Genomic DNA, 23,154 nt, shown 5'->3' on the forward strand with positions numbered 1-23,154 from the left:
TGCGGCAGGTTCTTTGGGTTTTGGAGCAATTTGCAGCATTGGTTTTACGGCTCATGGCCATTTAACTTGCAATCAGAGGGAATTACTTTTAAAGAGTTATTTCCAATTGTCTTGGCCTTAGAAATATGGGGTCCCATCCTTCGAAACAAGTGCATCATACTTCATACAGACAATTCAGCTGTCAAACATATAATCAATAAACAAACATCGCGTGTCCCAACAGTAATGTCTCTTGTTAGAAGATTAGTACTTTCTTGTATGAAGAATAATATTTTGTTTAAATCTGAACACGTCCCAGGGGTAAATAATGTTTTACCGGACTTGCTTACTCGTCTACAGGTAGCCAAGTTCCTCACGCTAGCGCCCGAAATGGACAGAGAGCCAACACTCATACCGGAAGATCTGATTTCAATCCACTAAACTGTAGTGTGCTCTCATAACTAAATAAGTCCTTAGCACCATCAACTTTTACTTCCTATAAGAATGCGTGGAGGCACTATCAGTCATTCCACCAGCTTCATTATAACAGCCATGTCTTGCTGCCAGTCCCAACCGAAAGGCTGGCCCAATTTATTTCATCCTTGAATCTTAGGAATCTTAAAGCTTCATCTATCACATCTATTGTGTCGGGTATAGCCTATGTCCACAAAATACGCAACCTCCCTGACCCAGCTGACTCTTTCCTAATTAAAAAGCTACTATATGGCCTTCATAGAGGCTCCTGTGAAGATAAACGCTGTCCGTTTAATCTAAATGAACTTCAGCTGGTGATTTCCTGTTTACCCGAAATTTGCGAAAGCCGCTACTATATAGTCCTTTACTTTGCTTTGATTTTAGTTTCATTTTTTGGTTTGTTTCGCGCAGGAGAAGTTTCGCTGTCTAACACTGGTTTGAACAACGTCTTACATAAAGAGGGTTTACAGTTAAACCATGATGGGGGAAAAGTATCTTCTGTAACAATCAAAACAAGGGCCTTTAAACATTCCGCAGGACGTGCGGTAACAATTCCCCTGTGCAGGCAACAACCTCAAGTTATTTGTCCCGTTAGAGCTTTAGTAAAGTATCTAAGCAAGTCAACAGGTCATCAAGGTCCTCTATTCCACCACCCTGACGGTACTCCAGTCACGACAGTAGAATTCCGTTCCATTTTAAGGAAATCAGTTAAAGCAGCACACTTGGACTGCAACAAGTACACCTGTCATTCACTCAGGATAGGAGGCGCCACGCACGCTCATCTTTCAAATATGCCGCACTCTCAAATTCGTCAACTAGGTCGTTGGCGCTCCAACGCGTACAAAAAATACATAAGAGTTAAACCTTTGGCCGTCTAAGGCATTGCTCCTTGCTCCCAGACATTCTGTCCAAGACATATGGTGTGCCGATACTTGTAAATAGTTTTTCATTAATGCCATACTGTGATGAAGCAGATGGCAAATTCATTTGTTTATGTTCATGTTCTTGTTGGACAAAAGCCCCACTGTGATTGAGCAGGGGTCTACTTTTGTCCCAACAGAAGATTCCTATGCTGTTTATGTTCATGTCCCTGTTGGACAAAAGCCCCACTGTGTTTAAGCAGGGGTCTATTTATGTTCCAACAGGAGTTTCATATATGTTGTTTATGTTCATGTCTTTGTTAGACAAAATCCCCATTGTGATTAAGCAGGGGTCTACTTTTGTTCCTGCAAGAATTTCATATATGCTGTTCATGTTCAAGCCCTCGTTGGACAAAGGTCCCACTGTGTTTAAGCAGGGGTCTACTTTTGTTCCAGTGGGAGTTTCATATGCTGTTATGTTCATGTCCCTGTTGGACAAAAGCCCCACTGTGATTAAGCAGGGGTCTACTTTTGTTCCAACAGGACTTTCATATGCTGTTTATGTTCATTTCCTTGTTGGTCAAAAGCCCCACTGTGATTAAGCAGGGGTCTTATTTTGCTCCAACAAGGATTTAATTTTCTTTCCCTAAACACCGGGTTTTGCACATTGTTGTTAAAGTTGTATAACAGCATTTTAATTATGTTCTATTCACTAAAATCTGCGGTTACTTGCAGCGATTTCAATTTTATATTGTTTTCTGCCGGCTATGTCGCCTCTGTAGCCTCACTGTGTCTAAGCAGAAGTCTGCGACGATTTAGTTGTAATAGCCATGTAAATATCCTTGAAATGTTAATTCCACTGTTTATTTAGTTTTTCACTGTAAGTCATTTCTTATCCGGTAAAAAATGAACGTAAACAATTACGTTATTCTGATAGCCTTTTAGCCATGTATATTTTGTATATAATTATTCATTCTCGTTAAGCACCGTAGTCAATTTAGTCAATTGGTTCTATCAGAGTTTTGATCTGTTTTATCATGCTCTTAAGCTGAATACTTAATGCCACTATGGGTTCCAGCTGGGCGGGCGTGAAACGTCGTTTCACGTTTGGCGGGTTTCTTGCTTGCCCAGCAGGGTAGAAGGGATCTAGTCATAAATCTAATAGATTAATTTAGATGTTTTGTTTAATTTATGACATTTTGCAATAAATGTCTTTTTCACTCAGACTGGTTTTCTGTACTTTCTTCGTTACTCCAACCTTATCCCTTGGTGGTGATAAGTCGCTATTTAAGTGGAAAGGCGATTCATAAATGAAATTTTATGCACACATAAAAGGTTTTATGAATCGAGCTTGGTTATAAGTTATGTAAAGACGCGGGGCGGATTGGAATTGTGCCAATAGGTTGCCACATGTTGCATAGCGCTCAGCCAATCGGGCGCCGGGGTCCGAGTCACGTGACCACGCGCTTAGCGTCCTTTCGCAGACAAAGCAAAGCGCCCTTCTCTCAGTCTTAGAGAACGCTGTAAGCAGAAAGTTGCTAGAGAAAATTATCGTACCTCCATTCCACCCCCGCTTAATACATTTATATATATATATATATAAAAACATTTTTTTTTTTTGCTCATTTATAATACCTTCTATGTGTGTTTTTGACTAATGCCTTTTTACATTGTCATGCATATTGATGCAGTTGTAAATATGCCTTTTATTATGAACCTTCAGGTATGCTCTGTCTTTATATGTAATAAGGCGGGTTTCTTGCTTGCCCAGCAGGGTAGAAGGGATCTAGTCATAAATCTAATAGATTAATTTAGATGTTTTGTTTAATTTATGACATTTTGCAATAAATGTCCTTTTCACTCAGACTGGTTTTCTGTACTTTCTTCGTTACTCCAACCTTATCCCTTGGTGGTGATAAGTCGCTATTTAAGTGGAAAGGCGATTCATAAAAGGTTTATAATTTGTATGTTCAACATAAGTCTAGATAACTTTCATATTGTTAGGAAAATATTGCCACAAATTTAGAAATATTGGCAAATGAAGTTCCTAAGTGTAACAATACTCATTGCGTGTAATAAATGTGTGTCACTTCATTCTAGTGACGTGTGTGTGCTGTCATGATTTCGAGTAATGGTGGTAAAATAATATATGCCTTTGCATTACAATATGTACTTAGTTATTTTTCAATTAACCAAACCGAATGACGTCATATGTGTTTAGCCCGGAGTACGTGTCAAGTATAGGAAATATAATGCATGAAAAGACTCAACGTCGATTTATCAACACAGCTGATGTTTTTTTTTAAAAAAGCAACTGCTGCTTACGCAAATACAGTTGAACCTCATTAACGACACAATACAAGTTCGTTATCCGCTTTGAGATGTTTATGGTAAATTAATGTAAACATTTCGTGCAGTTTTTATTGACAGTAATACAGCGAATCCATGACAGAAAAAACAATGCTAAACTGATGAAAGAGATAGAATACCAGGTCAGTACCACATTTAACAACCTGAACCATTCGCCAATATTGTTGCTCGAAATGTTTCTAAAAAAATAAGTTTTTTTTTTCCTCATAATGCGACACCCATGTCTTTGATATACACTAATTCGATACAAAATGAAAACAATAAAATGAAAAAAAATTAAATGAACACAAAACTATTCCTATTCCAATTATTGAATTATATTTTTATTTTCAATAAGGCATACTACATATTCTTATTTTATGAATTTGTTAAATCTTGGTTAAACCTATTGTAAGTAGTTCTATTGTCCATTTGTTTGCAAATTTTAAGGTCGTATAATGTGTATAGCATTTTTATGTGATTTTAATGACACACACTGTTTTACACTTGAATCACCTATACTTATATACCAGTTTAGTTTTAAACACAAGATGGTGTTGAGGTTATGTATGTATATATACGATATAAACAAATTAATATTTATACCACATGCTTGTTGACTTAAAAGCGAAAGTGGTTTTGATTATTACAATAACAAGTGCACATCTGCCTGTTTATATTATGTTCAACTTATTACAATTAACGTTGTAACACATTCAACATTATTTGAATTTCAAAAACATGTTAGTGATCGAATTATTAACAACACTGTTCATTACCTTAGTACTACAACTTGATCATAAGCACCTTGTCTCGCATTTGAACGTTTTGGCGGGAAGACGAGAGTAAAACATAACAGTACGTGTGACTCGAAATAAACTTTCATAAATTTTCATAACGATTGTGAACAAATAAACAACAGCTCCATGTTCTGATTTCTGGATATGTCAATGCTGCGATAAACGCAATTTGGTTTTGGGCAAGGTTGCGCTATAAATACAAACCGTGATATGCTATCACATAAACAATTCGTCTGCGAAAAAAATAAAATTATTTCATTATATATTTCAAAAGCGATGCTGAGATAATAAGTCTGCAATATAACTGACAAAACGCCTTTATGAGACAAAAGCGTGTACAACCGATTTAACTCTTCTACGTAAGTGATTTTCAAACCTCGGAACTGTCCATTTTCTCGCAAAACTCTCTTTTTTATGTCATAAAGACGATGTCAAGGTACTGTCATAATAAATACGCAGCAACAAAAACGGACTGTGTCCTACCACTTTTGTATTATTTGGTTCGATATGAAAACAAGTGAGTTATCAATAACGTAAGTACATTTCTTGGACGCGACAGGCACATGGCTTTTTTGTCATTTTGCTGCTACTGCATTTACAACTACATGTAACCCGATCATATCAAATAAAGTCCCGTAATTTACCACATAACGAAGCTATACACCAGTCCATATTGGCACGTTAACATTTGACATTTCAATGTAATTCAATAGAAAATCGAACAGAAATGGTCCAAGGATATATTTGTGATCTATCTCCTAATGTGAAGGCATTCATGTTTCCATGAAACGTGCAAAATACAGACAATATTTAAAATATATTCGTTTTTACGTTTCATTGGCTTCATTGTACACATAAGTCGCTGGAATTTACTATCAAAAGGGCAGGTCACTGGTGGAACTGCAACTTTTGAATTGCTTAGAGTTGTTTCCCTTAGTATGCCACGAAGTTTAAAATGAGGTGCGCAACTCAAATGTAGTATTAGTCCCCTTTATGTGTTGATACAAGATGATGCACGAATTGTTGAATCCTGTAATATTGTGATCACTCAACGTCCGTCATCGAAACTTACCAGTGTATGCGCATTTCCAGTTTATTTGTTTCTTCTGCGCATGAGTTTGCATTATGTGATGACCCGGAGTGTGTCCCAGCACTCCTACATAATTTGCTTAGTCGACTCACTAAAGTTCGGACGAACATTGAATTATAACTGCAATAATCTCCTATTAAGTTTTTGATACTATATAATCACTTTTGGTGTAGTCTTGTGGTGTGTGCGCGCGTGTGTGTGTGAGGGGGAGGGGGTGGGTGGTTTGCGGGGGCGGAAAACATTTGTCCGGATATTTCCTAATTCGCCTTCATTGTCACTTCGATGTGGCCACAATTTCTCGCACCGTGCAAGTGCCTTTGTGTCCTTTTTATTCGGTTCTTTGTCTATGCGGAAAAGTTGTTCGATATATCCCTAAAAGCAATCGTGGATATTGAACTTTTGTTTCAATACTCCGTGTATGATTTAAACGTTTATCACAGGTTTAGTTTAATTGTATATATATACACCTGCGGCATTGATGTTAATTGGTTTGCGTGGATTAACAAAGATCGCTACTTAAATCAAAAAGAGTTATGCCTAATGTCTGTGCTTTTTCCCCCAAAGAATTGTAACCGTATGATAAAGTTATACATTGAAATGAGGATGAATGTAGTTTACAATCTTATCGGAGACCCTACTCAGAGAATGTCAACGCCCCACGAAGGCTAGTATTTGTAAAAATACGCTTGGAGATATGTGACGTGTCACTTAATTTATCAAACGCCGTGTCAATCACAAAGCTTGAACCCTCCAGACACCCGTGTAAATCGAAGTTAGCCGTTCGATCAACATCGGTATATGGTCGTTATGCACGCCATGTTTCAACTATTGACTTTACTTTGCACATGCATATTTTACATTATATACGTTTCTAAGAAGGCCTGAATAAATAATTGAAAACTGGAACTAAAACCAAATTAAGCTCCTATATTGATATTTCGCTAATAGTAACGTAATTTAACCTAAATTTTAAACGGATGTCGACAAGTATACTCGTGTTAATTGCAGACACAAAATACGTCTATGTGTCGTATGAGCAGATCTACAAAACATATCAACCCCGGTTTTCCCCTAGTGTGGATTAAATGTTGTATAAAAACATGACATTATTTTCTATGTGAAGCATGGGCTCACGAATCAAGTAATCTTTTAACTTCTATAGAAACTTCCAACATCGTAATGCTTAACATTCAGGTGGTGACATTGTAATTGTGTTGATATTATTTGAAACTATGGAAACCGTTCTTTAGGCCAAACAACGAAAAAAAAGTGTATTTCATTTTGACAAGTTGCGAATAATTATTTTGCCAAGAGTCTTGAAGGTCCGGATACTATATGCTATATATACTTAAAGCAAATGATTAAACATTATCGGAGAAATGTATCAGACTGGCAAAATCATTTGTACAAATCGTGTACTAGTTAATAAGATTTTTTTCCCCGAAAATTCAGATGGGTTAAGGCAGGGAGAGGTAATATTTGTACTTATGTCGGTCTGTCCGCGGGTGGGTCGGTATCAGTTCGTCAGCCGCCGTTTCGCTGATGATGGGCAGACCGAAAAGTTATAAAAAAGCTCCTATTTCAACTAGCGCGTATTATTTTACAATGTAGCGTATAATTTACATACCATCGCTGAATGATTAACAGTAACACGAATTAAGTGGAGTAAATCGGTAGTCAAGTGGTTTTCGATTGCTTGAAAGTAGATGTATGAAGCAATGTGGTCCTAAAGGTAATACTGTGTACTCTTACAGTTAAACAGTTTTCCTCTGGGCCATAACGAAGTATTTGCGTTTGCGTTCATGTGATGAATAGCTTGAATAAGTTTTCAATATTTTTGTGTACACCAATAACTAAAAAGGACGTTAAATATTCGCATTTACTTCTTTTGGATTGACGACATATTCAGTTTCACAACATTTAAAGTCATGCATCGTTTCCGATAAAAGTGTTGTAGAGTTGAAAATAAGCAATTTTGTTCACTTGCTAGTTTTATTATAAAAACAGAAAAAGTTTGTTATTGGACCATTCACCATCCGACACGTTTGTTTACGCGACACTGTGTGAAGTTGTGCGATAGTGTTCAGGAAATTCTGAACGGTCGCTGAACCTTTTTGTAACCGCTTTTATAACTATGAATTTAAACGGATTTAAAATGATCACAACGCTTGGAATTCAAGTGAGTTTATATTCGAATTTTCAACTATCAAAAGATGTTTTAAATGTTGAAACACAGTCGAGTCGGCAATACTGGAAATTCCCTGATAGCGGAACAAAGTAATTTTTAATAATTTATACTATTCGTATCGCTTTCTTCTTAAAAATGGTAATAGCATCGTTTCATACTGTTATCAGAGATTAACAAAGAGTTAACGAGCTATTATTCTGCAACATTACATTAACAATAAATGCTTTAAGGACAGAATCAAGCTTCCAATCGTAAACCTCGATTTGCATTCGCCTAACATGCGTTCTAGACGGCAATAAGATAATTACAACAACAGCAACTTTAAATCGAAAATGATCGGTAAATATAATCAATCTAGATTCAGTAAACTCATTTTTTTCAGTAGAAATGTAGTTGTATATACAAGAAATCGCTTCGAAAACCGCATAATGCCACAGCAGAGCGTTTCAAAATACAAAATAATTGATAAAATACCATTATTATGTTCATGTGTCAACGGTAAAATATTAACAATAATGGGTCATTATTACAACATTTATAATGTTATTTGGAGTTCAACTCTGAACAAATGGCATGCAGTGTACATCACTAGATCTAAATGTACAGTCTTTAACTGAATTGGATTATATCTAATTTCATGAATACATACTTCTGTTCAAGCTAGTTCTTGTTGACAACAATATCGATTCTTTGTTGGAACTAGCCCCTGACGAAGATGGTTGTTCGTGTGAGTCTGTGAAAATACATGTTTATAGCGAACCAACCACTGCGTAACCGGACATCCCATCTATATCACTAAATATTGTGATGATAAATATATGATGGAGTGTTGGTCAACAGTTTCAGCCTAAAGCTAAAATGTTTTGTAGAATGAAACTCTTGTGTAGGATAAACTTGTGCTATTCATTCCTACAAGCTGTAATCCTCAGTTCCTAGTGGACTACTTGTTCGGCTTTTCATTTTCGGTTAATGGTCAAATGCAGGCGATTTATTCGTTAAATGTATCAACATCCTCATTCAGTTGTTCTTGAATTTGAATATATACATGAATTGAATGTTGATATTTCAAATCAATGTATCGTATTAGAATAATAGCCGTAAGTTATCAATCCAATACAGCGTTAAATGAATGCAGGACAAATCGCCGCTCGGTTGTCTTCTGACCTAATCACTTGATTGCATCATATACTAGTGATTCAGTTACGCGAGTGTCTGGGCATTTTTAGACGTACTCGCATTTAATTACAACGTGCTTGCGTGTTGATGATGGATTATTATAATAAAATATGAATACCAGTTTTGGGATATATGGTTCGAATGTAACCGGCGAGACTGCATTTTATATTTCTTTAAACTATCGAATGTACCCGAATAAAGCGATGTTTTAAATTAAGTACATTATTGAATACTTGTCGGATTGAGATCAGTGCCAGTGAATTATTTTTAATATTATATCTTATATTTTTCGAAAGCAATTGACGTAAAATTAAAAGGGAAATTTATTTCATAAATATAGAGAATATTAGGTTAGTGTCTTTGGGTACTTAAATTTATCCGAAGAGTTGAATTCCTCGCCGCGTGAACCTTTTTTTCAACTCGTCGGGAAAAGCACAACAATACACTTGCCTACTTTTATTCACTTCATTTCATTTGGTGTCTATGAGTCGCGCGTATTGGTAAACAGATAGACCATTTATATTACAACTCAAATGAAATTAAAAGCATGCCTGGATCTATTCAAAGAGTTCGATAAATCGTATGTATTAAATTAAGTTAATTCTGAACACTTGAAACTAGGTGCGAATGGCCACAATGTTCGCTGAAATTCTGTAAGCATCTCTTCTATGGTGAATTCATCTCGATATATGCTATTCTGCTTAGATATTAAATTCCAACAAACATCAAAAGAGATTGAGAAACTTGCAGACATTCAACATTGATTGGCGTACGTGTAAAAAATGATCTCAGCTAATGGCCGCACATTTACGTCTTTAAACGAAATAAACATTTTTTTTAAATACATAGGATGTAAACTTTAATCATGATTAAATTGAAATGTTTGATGGCAGGCTCAATATGATTTTACAACTAATGATGCTTATCAAGAAAGCTTTACGCTGTTTGTGTAACGAAATCGGACTGTTTAAACAAGCATGTATGATCCATAAAATGTACTTTAGATAAAAACCTAAAAGCCTTACATCTAGATTACGTCCATGAAAGATAAAGGTACACGTGGTCTTCACACAAAATCAAGCCACTTAGAGGACACATGACATTAATAACGTTTGTGTTCGCGATAGTTTAAGCATGTTTTGCATCCAAAACGAATTGTTAACATACTTAAATACGATGAAAATGAAGACAATTATAGTAATGATTGCTGTGTGTGTCATGTGTTTTGTTTATGATGAGAAGGAAAATGAAGAGCTCATAGATCCAGCTGAGTTGTATTTCCGCCAGAAACTGGAATTTGTGAACGCCCTGGGGTATGAGTCGTACAGCCTTGTAAAGGTGGTGGAGGAGGAGGAGCAAAGTAAACCGGTCCCAGGTCCCAGGTAAAATTCCTACTGGTCTGAACATCATCGAATACTGTTGCTGTGTATATATTACTAATACCTAGAAGACAAAAACATTTCATACTGTTGCTGTTTCTATATTTGTAAAACAGAAAGCAAAACCCGCCCGTTTTATTACACGAAAGTATGTTTAAAAATCGTATTGGAACGATTTTTTTAATTGAACGTTTTTACATGTGCACATGAATTGAATTCTCTCTTTTTATAAATTATCTTTGTTACAGAGATAATCTACGTTAGCAGTTCTATCACTTCATGGATGTCGACATGTAACGAGACTGCGCCATAGTAAGTGTCAATATTTCCGGAGCCTTATTCAATTTTATTGTTTATGGCAGCTATATTGAGGATTTTAATAGTTTATCGTTATGTCAAACGATTGTTATAATCGGATAAACTGTCTCTCAAATATACGCATGCCGAACTGTTTAAGGTAACAACATACTTAGTCCCTATGTAATATAATGTTAAACATTCAATTTAAGTAAAAACAATAAAGTCAATATTTTGCTTGTTGAGACCACCATAACCATACAATGTTCTTAAATAATATTCTAAGCTTAATACATTAAAGAAACAAAAAGGAAATGTCATGCGATATGTAAGAAATAACTTTACACCTATAAAAGTTCACTGTTTTTCTTCACGTTATATGTCCAGCTATTTTTAATTTTATTGTAACATGCCAGTTTCCCATAATAATTTCTAAATGAACATAAATACTCGAGTAAAGAATCAAATAAAAGTTTAATAAACTAAAAACATCATTTCCACTTAACAAAGATGAATTTGTTTATAAAGTGTAGGACTGCACACCTCAATTATTTAGTTAAGTGTAACCTTTACACCCACAGGTTGAGGTGGATGAACTACGCCAACAACGTGATTAGAAAATGATACTTGCCACGTGATTTAAACGGTTTGTTTGGAAACATCCCTGGTCGTTATAAAGCGTAAAAAGGATTGGGAAAAAATGGTTTTACAGTAAACACAGTCGTTAGTACACGCGTTCACACCTAGGCGACCCGGGTTCAATTCCCGTTCCCGAAAGCATGTGGGTTTGGCTGTTGGCAACCATACTGGACTGATGGGGTTTCCTCCGGATACCCCGGCTTCTTCCCAAAGCACAAGGACCAAACCAAAATTGAATAAAAAACAGCTGGAAATTGCAGCTATGATTCGAAATTCGTCCCAAATTTAGTAAGTCAAATTCGTTAATTACGCAGGAGTGTTGGGACAAACGTTTGAGTTTCACATACTGCAGCCTCGGGTACGAAAGGTTCCATGAAACTCCGAAATATACATATAGACACATGAAAACATGTAATTGCGTCTGCGTAACGAGTAACTGATATATTATTATTAGAGACATTTTTAAGTGTCCTTAATAATAAGTTAAGGAATATGTAGATATTTGGAATATGTGGAACTCGCCTCAAGACTTATTGTTTGGTTCACGGGGAAAGATTCGAGATCCAGAAGACATTCCGTTTCAGAGACTACACTAAGTCTTGTATAGCCCGTTATGAAGCACATTGTACACTGCAACTCGGTTTAACGTCTAATTCGAAATGCGAGCAAGTAGCTTTGGGGGATCGGGGGCTCGAACCTGTGAATCCCTGAGTAATGGCGCCAGTTTGTCACTACGCCACAAATCCGCTCTTAAAGAATGTGGTTGACCACGTCGCTACTACGTGAAGCGTAACGCCTGTCAAGGCGACTTGAATCGACTGATCGGCGTGATGCGTGTGACGCTTAAGTCAACTTTGAGTGAAATCATTCAAAACAGCACGGTCGTCATTTTGCATCACAGAAGCGTGTTTTCAAACTTGTATCCAAGCAACCGTTCGAGTCTAGATAATGGGCATTGTTTTAACAATTGATACTGGTAATTAATTGATGAACTTTACATGTATCCGTTCTACTTGACATATACATGCAGAAATATTAAGATGTTAATACACTTCATTTACATGTTTAAGTAGATTGTATATTGCGTATGTATACAAGCCTATCAAATCATCTACAACGAGAGTGACATTGGCACAAAAACAGGCTAGTCAATACAGTTGTTTTTCAGGTAAAAAATGGACATAGTTTCCTTTGACCCTGAATTATGACCTTGACCTTTTATCTAGTAGGCTGATGTTCGTGCTCCCTTTCCGCTGTTAAGGTATATTTCTTATAAAGAACGTCTCTTCTAAAAGATTTTCCAGTTTAGGCGGAAAGTGTCGTCCCAGATGACTGCACATTCTTAAGATATATAAGATTACACTTTACGAACATGCATTACGCGCTGTTTTTACAGAGCGAGGCCCCAATTTATATTTACACCTTATACGAGCACAATATATTTCTTTGCATGAATCGTTTAATGCTGGGGCGTTTTAACGTTGTTGATGAAATATTATAAGCAAGTGAACGTGCACAAATATACGAATTTACAGTGTACGAATTTACAGTGTGCAACATTTCTATTCAATGTTGAAATTAGCATAAATAAATCAAAGCGCTGAAGGCACTGTAGTTGTTCGCTAATGCTTAATCTTAGACGCAACTAATTTGGCAATATTATCTGATAGCTTTTTAAATCGCAAGTTTTAAATGAATCAAATTTATAAAGAGGGTGCCTTGACGCACAGGTCGAGATGTGTATGCACTGTTTATCATAATATTTATGTTATAGAGATAACTTAAACAAAATTACAACACAATGTATTTTTAGACATTCTGAAAGCATTAAAACTATGATGAAAATAGTATAATAAGAACCAGTTAATATGAAATACAATTTGCAATCACCATCATATTAAATGAATAGTGTGGGAATATCGAATACCTATCACACTATGAATATAATTTCATGATGGAAATTCCCTTTTCAAAACTTTTTTGACACCATATACAATTCAAAATAAACAATGAGATCCTTGATAAAAATAAAACATAAATAAATCTGCGAGCAGTACTTTTTACTCACGAATAAGGTAGTCATAAAGACAGCGCTGTTGACCCGTACTGTTGTTTATGCATTACTTGTCATCCTAGTAAAACACACGGTGTCAACCAGTCTCGGACCTTAAAATCGGTATACATGTAAAAACACTAATGTGCTTTTTTGGCGTAGCTGTCTACCCAATTTTTCACCTTAAATGACCTCTACATAAAGTCAGCAGGCAAGAAGTAACACATTCGAATATTTTATAGGCTGATTCGAGAGAAATCCCCCGGAATTTATCTGCATCACTGTGTCTGTGCACATCGTTAAGGTGGGAACACTGTTCAATGTACGCAATTCCGGACTACTCCTGCATGTTAAAACGACACATAGACACAACTTGTGGCCCAGTTACAATTACGCGTTCAAATCCATCTCGCAGAATTTAGAGTCTGCACTCGGTCACTAAATCGTCAGTGGAAGTCACAATTGACTATCGATAAACATAGTTTGCTTTCAAGATGAGAAAAAAACAACACACTTTCGAAATAGTATAGTGTCACATTAAGTGGAAAATCGTTTAATTATCTCACCACAAATGTTTACCGTACTCGGTCAGCAAGTCTGGAAATCGTTTCCTGAACGTCTGGAAAGGATACCATAATTTGCCAGATATCTGTATTAGCTTTTTTGAAGTCAATTTTATATCAAAATGAATTGTGCTAAAATATACCATTTGCAACTCGCAATTAGTTTAAGACCCGCGTCATGCTAAAATGAATCCTATGCCATATTCGCCCATCATAGCTAAAGCCCACCCAGCTTGCGCATGTCTCAATCTGGTCAGGAGATACATAATGAGACCATAAAAAATTGAGCGATTTTATAGCGGACATCATCGCCTCTGACTAGACTATGCAAATGCACAGGCTGGGCTTGAGCTACGCTGGCCGAAACGCCATACGACCCATTTTTATGACGCGATTTTGAAATTGTGATTTGAATATTTCGAAAGAAAACTGCGTGTTATATATTAACACACTATATTTCGATGGTGGAGAAATAAACATATAACAAGCAAATTCGTTGAATTGATATCCCCCGCTAATTTCAAAATTATGACAGACGGACGTACTGACGGACAACGCTAATTCTATATCCTTCCGCCCTTAGCGTGGGGGGGGGGGGGATGTAATGTGTCTAAATGTACAAGAAATTAAGAATGTTTGGTGAACATGGGCCCAACATGTGTGTATCATTAGTATTTTGGAAAAATCAAAAACTTAAAACATAACATTTTATGCATATATTTATTGCTAAATGAAATGCATTTATGTACTAACAAGTTTCATTGAAATGCACGAAAGCAGTTCCACAATATTTTTCTGGACACACAAGTTTTCTGGACAGATGCACAACGCCCAAACAATCTCATCTGCACAGGCAAATTTGAGACGACAATTTACGCACATACATTTAGTACCGTTTTCTCAGAGAAAGGCTAATTTGGATCAACATCCTTAAAGCGAGCATATAGGATTTCGAGGCCAAATCTTAAACTTACATATGAATATAACTTAGGAATGTTAGATAAAATTTGTAAACAATATTTATTACTTTTTAGCAATCAGATATTGCTTACATCAGTAAAATGTGCGAAAAGCAATTTCATTCCGATACAAAAACGTTGTAAAAATTATGGAGTTTTGATCATTTTAAGCCAAATAAATCTTTGCTGAATTACCATTTTGTTTAACTAATAAAATATTAAAAACCAAGAACAACATATTACACATACTACTCCTAAAGAATAAACGGACTGCATGTGAACACCATTCAGTGTAACACGGATATTACATAATATTAGACAGTTAAAAGTACACGTAGATGTGCTTTACCGCTTCTTTTTCATGACACAATTAATGAAATCGTACATACGATGTATGATTAAGACAAATTAAGACTAATGCCACAAAGCAAGTAAATGATAACGGATATAAAGATTCAATGTCTATCGTTCTTTTTGTGTTCATTACTATTACTACTACTACTATTACTACTACTACCACTACCACTACCACTTCTACTACTACTACTACTACTACTACTACTACTACTACTACTACTACTACTACTACTACTACTACTACTACTACTACTACTACTACTACTACTACTACGACTACGACTTCTACTACTACTACTACTACTACTACTACTACTACTACTACTACTACTACTATTACTACTACTACTACTACTACTACTACTACTACTACTACTTCTACTACTACTACTACTACTACTACTACTACTACTACTACTACTACTACTACTACTACTATTACTACTATTACTACTACTACTACTACTACTACTACTACTACTGCTGCTACTACTACTACTACTACTACTACTACTACTTCTACTACTACTACTTCTACTACTACTACTACTGCTACTACTACTACTAATACTTCTATAATATACACACGAGTTATTTGAGTTTTTTGTACTTTGTAATAAGCAATGATTGTTACACCACACATAATATTTAAGCCATGTTGATGAATAAATAACATTAAGTACACTCAAATATTTTTGTTAACAATTTTATAGACAGGATACTGCACTGGATCACACATGATTTAATACGAAAATTGAAGTTCGACTGCATTGCGTGTTTTGGCGTATTGCCCGTCTTAACATAATCGTCACATATTTTGCTTACACATGGTAGACTTATTAATTTCCAATGGTCGTATTTACATACACAGCTTTTCCTGTAAGAAGAAATGCAGTAAATGTAAATAACATGCTGACAACATGTCGATCAAATGCTATTTGTATTCACGCGTGTTCTTTACAATTATCCGAATATAAATACCTGGTATTTCAGTGATGTTGTCATCATCAAGTTTGTTGTGTTGATTGCGGGTTAATACGGAATATTCCGAAGTATGGCTATTAAGAAATACACATATGTTAATTTTCAGACAATACCTAAACAAGATGAAGTAATTACCCAAAAGCGCTCACTTGAGTTCAGGTACCCAGATTGCCACAGACCTGACCTCGTAGGTTTATCCCACTTAAACCATATTAAAAACTGGCTAAATATTGTTGTGAAGACAGTAATATCACATTATTTCACAAAGAATGAGTCATAATGATGCTTCTAGTGCTTATAATGTGTCCGTAGATATGACCTTATTACGTAGAAACACATGACACAGATTAAAACCAGGCTTAAAATTGTTAAGATAAACATTCAGACCGAGTTTAATCAATATTGCATTTACAAATGTTGTCTCGAGGTTGGAAGTATTTTTGACTTTGTGACCCTGTTTGTGTACACATAATTCAAACAAAATTTAGATATTGTAAGGATGAACATCCCGTCCAAATTTTATCAAGATTAATGCAGCTTCTTGAAAAGAAAAAAAGGGTTGGCCTTTTCAATTATTTTATGGAACATATGATCTAGTTTAACTTTAGGCCTAGTTTGTTTGCAACATTCTGATCAATTGTTATAAAGATTGCTTGTAAAGTGGTTATACAGGTTTTCTAAGATTAAACCTAGTTGTTTGACACATGTTATCTAGATGCGAAAATAAATCTTTCATATTACCCAGATAAATATTCTAATAAATATCTCACAGTGCTTTTCCCTAGAACACGTAATACCAATTTCTAGTGGCTTTAAATGTAATAATACATAGAATCTAAGGTACAGAGTCCTTTCTCATTAAAATGGTTTACGTCACTACAGGCAACTGCACCTTTAGTGAAACTGAATGCTTAACTATTCAACATATATTTTGGTATTGTAAATATATCAATCAGTGTAACCACTTTTTGAACTTTCTTGATACGCATTCCTTTATATTTGGTCATGCAAATAAAAGTGGACCTTTAAATTTATTATTTGTTCTTAGAAAAATATTCATTTCTAATTGTAAAATGAACAAAACTAAGCCCACTCTTACAGCAGCAAAATCGTCCATAAAGTGTCATGTACTAATTGAAACTAATGAATTAAATGATTTGCGTAAAAGTAAAGAATAGGATCTGTTGTTACCCGTTTGTCATTGGTTGTGATAAGGGACTTAAGTCAATTCTTATTAATAACATTATTTGTTTATATTGTTATGTAAAAGTTGTTGATTGTATTACGTATGAGATGTATTTCCCTCGAACCACACACATCGATGGACGAGGATATAATATATATTGAACGGAAAAAACAACAACAAAACGTTCTGACTAAGCTTCATTAACATTGGGTCGTAAATATGACTGATATTGTGGCAACAAGGTTTTTCCAAGATTTGACCTTGTGACATAATGTTTGGGTACATGCGAACTTGGTCTCGATAGTATCAAGACAATTATTCTGACCACGTTGCATTACATTAGAACAAAATATGTGGCATATAAAGCAATAACGAGCTAAATTAGCTAAATGCTCGCCGAATAACGCATGACGCAAGACGACGGACGCAATACGTATGGTGATGACAATAGCTTTTCTTTAGCGCTCATGCTCTATTAAGCACTTGAATTTCACTTTAAATAGTTACACTATACGTTACTTAACCATTGAAAGAAGAAAAACAACCATATATTTACCTCAGACTGCAGTCTGAAATTATGAAAGAAGTTATTAAAAGCCTCATAATAATACATTTATACTTAATTATCAACATGATAATGTCCGTCAAATCTAGCAACACATTTGATAATTAAAGACAATATGCAACCCGTGTACCTAAACTTTCATAAGCTTTTCCCAGTTCGTTATAAAAGCTCACGCTGCACTCACTCAGTCTGAAAAATGAAAATAAATTCATCATTATATACGGAATACGTTAGGCGTTGTTTAACGGCCATTTATATATAGCTTCATTATTTGGACATCCGATTTAAAACATGAACTTTTCTTAGAAAAAAAATAAAAAGCCGGACCCTAATCGGTATTCTTTGTTTTATGTATAATGTTCTTACATTTTACGTAGGATAAGTAACGGTGTTTTTACAATACCATATTCCACACCATCCACTCACCATCTATTTTACTTCTTTGATTCATGCTTAAATATTTGGTTTATATACATTTTCAACGTCATCTAATTCTGTATTGTACATATATATGCTACATTTTTATAAGTGGGACAACGGTTAGTTTAAGTTTATGACTCCAGTTCGGGTGCATTTAATTTGAATTGAACACTTGTTTTGATTTACGGATTTAAGTATTTATGAATTCAAATTTGATATTTTTATACGTGTAAATGTCGTGGTATGTTCTAAGTCTTTATACTGCGTGTACCATACTATAGTGGGTTGTACAAGCTTTCAAAACCATTTCTAGAATGTCTATGAGATAACATCCAATTCACGTGTATATGCATATAATATGAATGTTCTTGTGTTATTTTCAACATGTTTCGGAACAAGACCACAATTTCCTATATTTTCAAGAATGGAGGTGCGTGAAGTTGGCTCGCCGTTCGACGTTCGACATTAGCTCAATATTCAAATTACCGAATGTCGAGCTGGCTCGGCATTCCAGCTCGACATTCAGTTCAACATTCGGATATAGTGTTGTACAATAATTTTTGAATGTCGAGCTGACTCGGCATTCCATCTCGACATTCAGTTCGACATTTTGATATAGAGTTGTATGCATATTTTCGAATGCTGAGCTGGCTCGGCATTCCAGCTCGGCATTCAGTTCGACATTCGGAAATAATATTGTACACTTATTTTTGAATGTCGAGCTAGCTCGGCATTCCAGCTCGATATTCAGTTCGACATTTGAATATAGTGTTGTATGCATATTTTCGAATGTTGAGCTGGCTCGGCATTCCAGCTTGAGATTCAGTTCGACATTCGGATATAGTGTTGCATGCTTATTTTTGAATGTTTTGCTGGCTCGGCATTCCAGCTTGACAATCAGTTCGAAATTCGGATATAGTGTTGAATGCATATTTTCGAATGTTGACTTGCCTCGGCATTCCAGCTCGACATTCAGATCGACATTCGGAGATAGTGTTGTATGCTTATTTTCGAATGTTGAGCTGGCTCGGCATTCCAGTTCGTTATTCAGATCGACATTTGGAGATAGTGTTGTATGCTTATTTTCGAATGTTGAGCTGGCTCGGCATTCCAGCTTGTCATTCAGTTCGACATTCGGAGATAGTGTTGTATGCTTATTTTCGAATGTTGAGCTGGCTCGGCATTCCGGCTCGTCATTCAGTTCGACATTTGGAGATAGTGTTGTATGCTTATTTTCGAATGTTGAGCTGGCTCGGCATTCAAGCTTGACATTCAGTTCGACATTCGGATATAGTGTTGTACAATAATTTTGGAATGTCGAGCAGGCTCGGCATTCCAGCTCGAGATTCAGTTCGAAATTCGCATATAGTGTTGTACAATAATTTTTGAATGTCGAGCTGGCTCGGTATTACAGCTCAACATTCTGTTCGACATTCGGATATAGTGTTGTAAAATAATTTTTGAATGTCGAGCTGGCTCGGCATTATAGCTCGACCTTCAGTTCGACATTCGGATATAGTGTTGTACAATAATTTTTCAATGTCGAGCTGGTTTGGAATTCCAGCCCGACATTCAGTTCGACATTCGGATATAGTGTTGTACACATTTTTTTTAAATGTCGAGCTGGCTCGGCATTCCAGCTCAACATTTAGTTCGACATTCGGATATGGTGTTGTACAATAATTTTTGAATGTCGAGCGGGCTCGGCATTCCAGCTCGACATTCAGTTCGTTATTCGGATATAGTGTTGTATGCATATTTTCGAATGTTGAGCTGGCTCGGCATTCCAGCTCGACATTCAGTTCGACATTCGGAAATAATGTTGTACAATTATTTTTGAATGTGGAGCTGGATCGGCATTCCAGCTCGACATTCAGTTCGACATTCGGATATAGTGTTGCATGCATATTTTCGAATATTGAGCTGGCTCGGTATTCCAACTCGACATTCAGTTCGACATTCGGATAAAGTGTTTTATGGTTATTTTCGAATATTTAGCTGGCTCGGTATTTCAGCTCGACATTCAGTTCGACATTCGGATATAGTGTTGTATGCTTATTTTTGAATGTCGAGCTGGCTCGACATTCCAGCTCGTCATTCAGTTCGACATTCGGAGATAATGTTGTACAATTATTTTTGAATGTCGAGCTGGCTCGGCATTCAAGCTCGACTTTCAGTTCGACATTCGGAAATAGTGTTGTATGCTTATAATCGAATGTTGAGCTGGCTCGGCATTTCAGCTTGACATTCACTTCGACATTCATGATAGTGTTTACGCTTATTTTTGAATGTTGAGCTGGCTCGGAATTGCAGCTCGACATTCAGTTCGACATTCGGATAAAGTGTTGTATGTTTATTTTCGAATGTTGAGCTGGCTTGGCATTCCAGCTCGTCATTCAGTTCGATATTCGGAGATTATGTTGTAAATTATTTTTGAATGTCGAGCTGGCTCGGCATTCCAGCTCGACAAACAGTTCGACATTCGGATATAGTGTTGTATGCATATTTTCGAATGTTGAGCTGGGTCGGCATTCCAGCTCGACATTCAGATCGACATTCGGAGATAGTGTTGTATGCTTATTATCGAATGTTGAGCTGACTCGGCATTCCAGCTCGACATTCAGTTCGACATTCGGATATAGTGTTGTATGCTTATTTTCGAATGCTGAGCTGCCTCGGCATTCCAGCTCGACATTCAGTTCGACATTCGGAAAAACATAGTACAATTATTTTGGAATGACGAGCTGGCTCGGCATTCCAGATCGACATTCAGTTCAACATTCGGATATAGTTTTGTATGCATATTTTCGAATGTTGAGCTGGCTTGGAATTTCAGCTCGACATTCAGTTCGACATTCGGATATAGTGTTGTATGCTTATTTTCGAGTGTTGAGCTGGCTCGGAATTCCAGCTCGACATTTAGTTCGACATTCGGATAAAGTGTTGTATGGTTATTTCCGAATGTCTAGCTGGCTCGGCATTCCAGCTCGACATTCATTTCGACAACCGGATATAGTGTTGTATGCTTATTTTCGAATGTTGAGCTGGCTCGGAATTCCAGCTCGTCATTCAGTTCGACATTCGAAGATAATGTTGTACAATTATTTTGTAATGTCGAGCTGGCTCGGCATTCCAGCTCGATATTCAGTTCGACATTCGGATATAGTGTTGTATGCATATTTTCGAATGTGTAGCTGCGTCGGCATTCAAGCTCGACATTCAGATCGACATTCGGAGATATTGTTGTATGCTTATTTTCGAATGTTGAGCTGGCTCGGCATTCCAGCACGACATTCAGTTCGACATTCGGATATAGTGTTGCATGCTTATTTTCGAATGCTGAAATGGCTCGGCATTCCAGCTCGACATTCAGTTCGACATTCGAAAATATATTGTACAGTTATTTTTGAATGACGAGCTGGCTCGGCATTCCAGCTCGACATTCAGTTCGACATTCGGATATAGTGTTGTATGCATATTTTCCAATGTTTAGCTGCACGGAATTACAGCTCGATATTCAGTTCGACATTCGGATATAGTGTTGCATGCTTATTTTCGAATGTTGAGCTGGCTCGGCATTCCAGCTCGAGATTCAGTTCGACATTCGGATATAGTTTGTATGGTTATTTTCGAATGTTTAGCTGGCTCGGTATTCCAGCTCGACATTCAGTTCGACATTCGGAGATTATGTTTTACAATTATTTTTCAATGTGGAGCTGGCTTGGCATTCCAGTTCGGCATTCAGTTCGACATTCGGAGACAGTGTTGTATGCTTATTTTCGAATGTTTAGCTAGCTCGGCATTCCATCTCGACATTCAGTTCGACGTTCGGATATAGTGTTGTATGATTATTTTCGAATGTCGAGCTGGCTCGGCATTCCAGCTCGACAATCAGCTCGATATTCGTAGATAATGTTGTGCAATTATTTTAAATGTCGAGCTAACCGGTGGACGACCGACAGACGGGAGAGGGACAACCGATGGACGACCGACGGACGGACAAGGGACGACCAATTGACTACTGCCAGGCGGACGATGGACGACCAACGGTTGGACAAGGAAAGACCGATGGTCAGACGAGGGACGACCGATGGACGACTGACGGTTGGACGAGTGATGGCCAATAAAAAACGGACGGACGGTCGATGGACGACCTACGGACGACCGACGACGAGGTTCGAACGATGGACAAGGGACGACCGATGAAAGACTGACGGACGGAAAATGGACGCCCGATGGACGACCAACTGTTGAATGAGAGACGATCGATGGAGGGACTAAGGACGACCAAGCCTTTGACGAGGGAGGACCAATGGACGAATGAGGGACGACCAGTGGACGACTGCCGGTTGGACAAGGGACGACCTTTCGACAACGGACCGACGGACGAGGGACGACTGATGGACAAGGGATGAACTATGGACGACCAACGGATGGACGAGAGACGACCGTTGGACGACCGATGCCCGCTCGACATTCAAAAATTATTGTACAACATTATATCCGAATGTCGAACTGAAAGTCGAGCTGGAATGCCGAGCTAGCTCGACATTCGAAAATAAGCATACAACACTATATCCGAATGTAGAACTGAATATCGAGCTGGAATACCGAGCCAGCTAAACATTCGAAAATAACCATACAACACTATATCCGAATATCGAACTGAATGTCGAGCTGGAATGTCGAGCCTGCTCAACATTCGAAAATATGCATACAACACTATATCCGAATGTCGAACTGAATGTCGAGCTGGAATGCCGAGCCAGCTCGACATCAAAAAAATAATTGTACAACATTATTTCCGAATGTCGAACTGAATGTTGAGCTGGAATG

General features: G+C 36.9%; 1 protein-coding gene and 1 long non-coding RNA gene across 2 annotated transcripts in view; one reads left to right on the top strand and one right to left on the bottom strand.

The window, feature by feature from the left end:
- Positions 1-10,548: 10,548 nt before the first annotated feature.
- On the top strand, positions 10,549-12,300 carry LOC127860894 (uncharacterized). The gene is made up of 2 exons (XR_008039962.1): positions 10,549-10,607; positions 11,174-12,300. It is a non-coding gene; the product is annotated as an uncharacterized LOC127860894 (long non-coding RNA).
- A 5,523-nt stretch (positions 12,301-17,823) lies between these two features.
- The window catches only part of LOC127860254 (nephrin-like), a 68,567-nt gene continuing 63,236 nt past the window's right edge, over positions 17,824-23,154 (bottom strand). Inside the window, exons 11-12 of the mRNA XM_052398190.1 lie at positions 18,029-18,087; positions 17,824-17,902 (exon numbers count right to left, since the gene is read on the bottom strand). Of these exons, the coding sequence (XP_052254150.1) occupies positions 17,886-17,902; positions 18,029-18,087 (76 nt within the window). The 3' untranslated portion in view covers positions 17,824-17,885. The remainder of the gene's footprint in view (positions 17,903-18,028; positions 18,088-23,154) is intronic.

This window comes from Dreissena polymorpha, chromosome 15, assembly GCF_020536995.1.
Source record: "Dreissena polymorpha isolate Duluth1 chromosome 15, UMN_Dpol_1.0, whole genome shotgun sequence".
Classification (NCBI taxonomy): Eukaryota; Metazoa; Mollusca; class Bivalvia; order Myida; family Dreissenidae; genus Dreissena; species Dreissena polymorpha.